Source organism: Thrips palmi, unplaced genomic scaffold (assembly GCF_012932325.1).
Source record: "Thrips palmi isolate BJ-2018 unplaced genomic scaffold, TpBJ-2018v1 HiC_scaffold_16, whole genome shotgun sequence".
Classification (NCBI taxonomy): domain Eukaryota; kingdom Metazoa; phylum Arthropoda; class Insecta; order Thysanoptera; family Thripidae; genus Thrips; species Thrips palmi.
The window spans coordinates 2,467,190-2,474,622 of record NW_023144625.1 but is presented as its reverse complement, the minus strand read 5'-3'; the positions used below and the strand labels follow the sequence as shown (position 1 = coordinate 2,474,622).

The 7,433-nt window shown below is 40.7% G+C and overlaps 1 protein-coding gene across 1 annotated transcript; it reads left to right on the top strand.

Annotated features, from left to right (window-relative positions):
- Positions 1-1,907: 1,907 nt before the first annotated feature.
- LOC117642018 (probable E3 ubiquitin-protein ligase ATL44) lies at positions 1,908-3,587 on the top strand. The gene is made up of 3 exons (XM_034379783.1): positions 1,908-2,015; positions 2,388-2,444; positions 3,314-3,587. Exons 1-3 carry the CDS (start codon positions 2,003-2,005, stop codon positions 3,580-3,582), a joined length of 339 nt encoding a protein of 112 aa, XP_034235674.1. The 5' UTR covers positions 1,908-2,002; the 3' UTR covers positions 3,583-3,587.
- The last annotated feature ends 3,846 nt before the right edge of the window (positions 3,588-7,433 follow it).

Genomic DNA, 7,433 nt, shown 5'->3' with positions numbered 1-7,433 from the left:
CTAGGTCTTTGCAGGCATAACATTGATATTCTTTTCTCTCTTGCAGGGAAACTGTTCAGATGAAAGTGGATCGACTTTTGGACACTCACAAAAATAACATTTATAATTTAATTGGTAAGTACTGTTCACACAGAGTTCAGTGCAGTTGTATTGAGGTGTGGGTGAAAATGAAGAATTCTTAAAACTCTCTGAGATTTTTCAGTCTTGAAGTTATAATGGCACTTATTGTGGAAGGATTGCATACCATGCTTAGATTCCCTCATCCAGCCACAGTCGGCTTACTTGTCTAAATGTAGTTAGTTTGTTCATGAAAGTCTGGCTCCCTGAGGTATTAAGGTGGTACTACAATTAAGCCACAAGTCTTGTGATAATTAAAATCTTAACGGTATTGGTTGAGGATTGGGAAGGTAAGATAGTGAGTAGGTCTAGAAGAACAAAAAAAATTTCTGTTTGTACTTGAGAATTAGCACTACCAAAGAATGAAGAGAGCTGTCTTAAATCTGTTAATTATTAGCAGAGCAAGATTTAGAGAAGCAAGAACACAGAGGGTCAATACCTTAAGTTAGAAATAATAAGGCAAATTTGTAGTCCCTTCAAATACTTGAGTTGGTGGTTTCTGCGATGACAATTATCTTTCAAACAGATAAATTTGGTGTCTTCACTTCTTTAAATCTTGTTCTACTCTTTATTCTCAACAGATTTAAGAAAGCTCCTTCCATTCCTTGAAAACGCCCAATGAAAAGTATACAACTAACAGTTGTTTCTTACAGTTATTCACTTCCTTACTTTCTGAATACTCACCAATGCAATTTTTGGGCTTCATTGTCTCCATGTATTTGAGTGAGAATTTTATGAGCAGTTACTGTAGTCCAAGCTCATTGCCATAGCACCTTAAGTGGGCAGTCTCAAAAGAAATGTAGTTTCTAAAATCAAGTGATTTCAGTTGCAAACATAATTGTGTTCTGAGTATTTCTCACAGCTATTTTTAAACATTTTGTTGTATTTGTAAGAACAATCATCAGAGATTAATTGCTGTTATTTCTCAGCACCAAAACTTTGTTTCTCTAGGATGAACTACCCCTGATAGTCAATAGTTATGATTTGATTCTGTAATGTCAATGGTGAATGTCTTAACTCAAGTGTCAACATTCATACCATTTCTGCCCTTATTTTAACCAACACCTCAACTGGCACATAGGCCAGCAGCAAAAACTTGCCAGTTCTAAAGGAGTAGTCCTCTCAGTTTCTGTGCCCCTGTCAATGAACTAATCAATAATTGGAATGTTTTATTAGGTGGCATTGCCCGCATAGCTGAAGTCACTAAGAGGGACATTGAAGACTTTAAAGTTGCCAAGAAGATAAGGCAGAGAAGGGAAGTCATTTCTCTTTCAAATGAACAAGATATTGTTATGCTGACACGAGCTTTGATTCATCCATTTGGAAGCCAATTAGTGGCTGTGAAAAATCTTCTGAATGTGGTATCATTAAGGATCAAGCATTTACTTCTCCGTTAGATTATATTTCTCCTGTTCTAGTATCGGTGTACTTTCCTAGTGAAATATATTGTACGGTGAACTAAGGACGTTCTGTTCTGCGTCTTTTCATTACAATGTCTCACTAATGCTAGAAAAAATTTCCAATAATAATAGAAGCAAATAAAAACAGAACAAAGTCCACATTCAATTCACAAAACATATGACCTTGTTCAGTTTCTTTTCCTATCAGACACTACAAAACATCACGCTCTAATGAATGTAACAAAATGTCATGTTATGGCAGATTGTATGACAAATATACGCTCCGGATAAGCCTCAGGTCAGCCCTTCTCCGCAGCGCATATTTCTCATACAACTGCAATTTCCTTTTTTTTCCGTTTTTGTTCTTCTTCTTCTTCTTCACCTCCCCATCCGAAAGGCGGGAACTGCCTTGAGTGGGTGTCGGTTGTCCAAGGAGTCCAAATCTTTCTCAATATATTCATTTTCCATCTATCGGTGCAGCAAAAATGGCGAACAACGGTAAGATATAAAAATTTATCGATACACAACGTAGTCTGATAATGACGCTGACCGTTTATGCCATAAAGAAATAAAGTAGCGAACCTTAGCCTCTCAAGGTGCAAATCATTACTCGATTTGGCCATATAATTTGACTATAATGGACTGATTAGCACAAGATCATATCTTCATGATATCGGGGAGAGTTTTCGTTCTGCTAGTTTCAAGTTATTCAGTTCATCGGGTCACCTTTATGAAATTTGACTTTGACTGACTTTGAAAGAACGCAGTGTCAATTTGCCCAATTTAGGTCCCTAGGATCATCATAATCTTGAAAGATCTCCCGAATGGTATGGCTATGTGTGTTATTACTGGATAAATTTTCTGTTTCAGGACTACCTCCAGTCAGGGTGAAGGCGGTGCATGTTCACCTCTCCAGCTCTACCCCACGTAAGTTTTTCTGTGTATGATTCTCCATATCACTTGATCATTCCCAACTTACACAAAATCAGGGCTTTCCGTGAAGATCGAATGTGACAAATAATGATAAATTTAATCCACTTCTTATTTTAATGTAAAATATTCTTCTATTACCGCCAGCATGTCCCAAAGGTCTGTGTTATGAACCAATAAGTGAGTGGTTCATCTAACATGGACTGATGTATGCATGCGCCTTTTCTGGTCACCCAACCCTTACAACAAGTGTCGAAGAAAATTTTTTTCTACTCCGTCAACTAGCCACGCATATAGTTTTGTTTTGTACTGACCATACTTCTTGGAGTAGTTCTTTGTGGTCCATGTGACAATGTAACAGAGAGATATTTCAAATATCTACCAACTTTCTTAAATCGTTTACCTTAAAGTGGTAAAAAATGGAGAAAAAACTAATTTTTGCAATTAAATTGTAAAGTTTGCTCAGTGAAAACAAAAAAAAATTCAAATAATGCTCTGTTACATTGAAGTATAGGGGTTTAGGTAACTCCACAACAAATTTCAGATCATTCCGTCAAAAAACTTGGCGTGGCTGATTTTTCTACAAAACGCTTAATTTCAATTAAAAAAGCCTACTGTGGCTAAATGGATGGGCAGATTTGGTTAAACGCCCTAAAGTTTCAACCACCACAGCCAAGTGGTATAGAAGTTTCCATTTTCACCCACACCTCACCTTAAAAGAGCTTGATAACAAGGCTATCTTCAACCTACGGTTCTAATTTTATAGCTGCTCTGTTTTCCACTTTATATTTTCTCCCACATCTCCCTAAACTGAGTGATAAATATTTTGTGTTTACCTCTAATAAATATTGTTTATTTGTGTTCAGGCGGTCTTGAGAGAGTGGCTGCCATCCTCCGCGCCCTCCAGTCCATGTCCCAGGATGAGGCAGCAGCTCCAATAGAACCAGCTCCTGTTGAACCGGCTGAGGAGGCGCAGAGCTGCTCGATCTGCCGCAGTAACAGTGCAGATTGTAAACTCCCATGCGGCTGCACCTATCATCGTGCATGTATTACTCCTTGGCTTATAAGCAACAGCACATGTGCAGGACCCTACTGTGATTCATTTTATGTGCCTGATGACCTTCTTAACTTGTAACGTAGTCGTCCCTGCTGTTTTTTAAAAATTTGACTAATATGAATAGTCCTGAATATATATCTTAACAAACAAAATATGGTCGTAATTCTTGCAAAATTTGCCTTGCCTTACATATTTCCTACACTTTAGTTGGTGGCTGAAACTGACAAGTTCAGTGGAATTGTGCGTCCACCAGCTCAGCAAAGCATAAGCGCGCAGAACTATAGAGAATTAAACAAACGCAGCCTTTCAACAAATGCATTAAACTTGAACAAACATTGTAATAAAGAAAGCAAGGAAGTAAATTTTAAAAAATTATTAAAACACTATCTGGTACTTAGCGCTACAACTTCAATGACAGGCTGTTTATTTTTCACAACACAACATCAGCTGGGGAAAATACTACAGTGACAATTCTTATTTCATAGTCTGCTTATTAGTATTTAATTGAATTAATACTTCGGCCTCAACTCACATGAAATCAACAAGCCTCAAGACAGGGCAGCTACTCCGAGCTAAAAGTGTTAAGTACAGAGCCCAGATAGACTTCATGGTTCCTTGATGACAGTGAGTGAGGTCAGGACTCACTCCTCTCTGAAGGCGAGGCGGTCACAGTCCAATGCATAATTAAAAGGCCTGATTAAAAATTCAGATTACAAATTAATCGTATTAGGGAAGAGGTCACGAGTAAGCTCATAGGTACCATTTACACTACAGCCCTAGGGCACGCGCGCCATGTCATGTGATTATTTTGTTTCAGAACGAGACGCACTACTTAAATAAAATGGTACCTGAAAGGTAGATGCGTGAGCAATATTAACTTGAACAAAACGGGCCGTTTTAAAGAGGCCCAATTTTTGTGGGGCGTACAACCAAATGTTTACAACGCGCCAGTATGAGAATTTTTGAGGCCGCTTCCCAGTGCCCGGGGAAACTGGGACGCTGCGGTCGCAGTGTCCTGGGAGACTGACAGTGCCGTGCGGAACTGGCGTTTCCTTGGGACGTAGGTGGCCAGTACACGCACAAGCCTGGTCCATAAAAAAAGAAGATCCCTCTCCTGGGACCTAGTACTTTCCTTCCCAATGAGCAGTCAGTTTCGGAGTGCCTGGTATCTCTTCTGAATCCGACCCATCATTAAGGATATCTACTGAAATGTATTTGTGTATCTGTACAAAGAGCCACCTTGCCCATGAAGACAAAGACTAAATGACTTCAAGTGATGAGCCATGACGTCTTGCCTCCTCTGCATTTCACTGGGTGTTAAGACAACATCACTATCCAAATACAAAGTAATGGAATTCAACTGCGGTATGTGGAATGTCATTAGGAACTGACAAGCCGTTTCAAGACGTGTGTGTTAGAGAAAGAAGTTCCACTGAACTTGTCATCTTCAGCGACAAAGTGAAGTATTGGAAAATATTGGGCAAGACAAATTTAGCAAGCATTACATAAAAATTTGGATTTTCAAGAGTATAATTCAAAACAAAAAGGGGTTGCACATCAACAGCTTTGTTAAAAAGACTGGAGTCAACATCATTAAGATAAAAATTAAAAATACAAGTTGAAACTAATTAAAGCTCACAATATTGTTTAGGTTGTAGGGCGTGCACACCCAGCAAAAAAGGACAGAAGGGGCTCAATAGCTTCGTTAAAAAGACTGGAGTCAACATCATTAAGATAAAAACTGAAAAGACAAGTTCAAACAAATTAGCTCACAAAATCGTTCAAGGTTGCAAGGCGTGCACACCCAGCAACAGGACAGACAGGGCTCAACAGCTTCGTTAAAAAGACTGGAGTCAACATCATTAAGATAAAAATTAAAAATACAAGTTGAAACTAATTAAAGCTCACAATATTGTTCAAGGTTGTAGGGCGTGCACACCCAGCAACAGGACAGACAGGACTCAATAGCTTCGTTAAAAAGACTGGAGTCAACATCATTAAGATAAAAACTGAAAAGACAAGTTCAAACAAACTAGCTCACAAAATCGTTCAAGGTTGCAAGGCGTGCACACCCAGCAACAGGACAGACAGGGCTCAACAGCTTCGTTAAAAAGACTGGAGTCAACATCATGAAGATAAAACTTGAAAATACAAGTTTAAACTAATTAAAGCTTACAATATCGTTCAAGGTTGTAGGGCGTGCACACCCAGCAACAGGACAGACAGGGCTCAACAGCTTCGTTAAAAAGACTGGAGTCAACATCATGAAGATAAAACTTGAAAATACAAGTTTAAACTAATTAAAGCTTACAATATCGTTCAAGGTTGTAGGGCGTGCACACCCAGAAACAGGGCAGACAGGGCGAAGTTGAATAAACGGCAAGACGCAAGCACGGCACACGAACATGCCGCAGCTCCTCAGCACACTATCAGCCCTCAGCTGGTTGCACATCCGACAAGGCGGGCGCTGAGGAGCAGCAGCTTGGGCAGACTGCATTGCTTGCATAGGTTGAGCAGGCTGCATTGCTGGACCAGGCATAGGTTGGGCAGGAAGCATAGCTGGACCAGGCTGCATTGCTTGGGGCAGTGCAGCCGACAGCATGTTTCTTAACTCCGTCTCTGCCCTTGTGGGCCTGCCCACCCGCCGCCTTGGAGAAGGAGTGTCTAAAAGGAGTAAAGAAGTGCATGTAAGGTTTTGGTGCCACTACCCTTGACTAAAAAAATTCAGACAATATGAACTCACTGTTCTGCATGAACTGATGCAGCAGGTTGGGGAGCTGTGCCTGCAGATGGCCCTGGGGGCCCTGCGCCTGAAAGTTGGCAAGCAGCTGGGCTTGCATCTGTTGTTGCAATTGTGGGGCCTGCTGGTTCATTGGGGCCTGCTGGTTCATTGGGGCCTGCTGGTTCATTGGGGCCTGCTGGTTCATTGGGGCCTGCTGGTTCATTGGGGCCTGCTGGTTCATTGGGGCCTGCTGAGGTAAAAGTTGAGCTCCTGAAAAATTCATACAGGGTAGAAAAGTGTCCTTTGAAATGACTATGACCAATCTTAGAAATCAATGAACAGAAAGAAAAGCTTACCATTGGCAAAGAGGCCACTCAGCAAAGCCCGTGCTTGGGCCATTCCAGCTGCAACACAAATGTCAACATAAGGGGTGAATCAACTAAGAGAGCTTCAATAATTGGAAAAAAAGTTCAAGTATATGCAGAAGGAAGGCACATCGCCCATAAAGGTCTAGAGCAGAGCAATTCAATTTGTACATGCTGTGGCTTCATGAGTGTACAGATTGAAATACAAAAACACAAAATCCTTTCTCAACTAACACAAAAGTATCCCATAATTTTTTTAACTTCACTCGCCAACTTATGTACGAAATCGACCTAGTCTCAAAACACACCTAAGAGGTTTTTCACCATATTTTGCCCACAAGCCAGCACATTTGTGTGGGTAATATTCAATAATTTAGCCACAGTGTTCCATGAAGAATGTTGTAAGGAATGGAACACCATGGCTCAAATATAAAATATCGCGAACAGAAAAGCGCTGGCTTGTGGGCATAATACAAAAACAAATCTTGGAAAGAGTTCTACGAGCACTTGCTACAGAAGTCCAACATTCAACTTCATGCGACAAAACCATTTGACTAAATAGAATGGGTCTCAGCAAACACCGGTGAGACAGGCTGAAGTAAAACTTTATCTCACCTTCAGTATCCAGATCAATGTGAATGTTGACATGGGTCTCCTGGATTGCCTCGACGGGCGCGTTGCTGGCAGCAGCAGCACCCATCGGGTCGTCGGCTGGCGGATCTGAAATTCGGATAAAACTGTGAGTCCCGTAAACCTGAAACGACAAGGCACGTGGCTCCGGGAACGGCTTTAAAAAGTAAGGTTATGATCACAAGTTTTCTGGACCATCAACCGGCTAATAA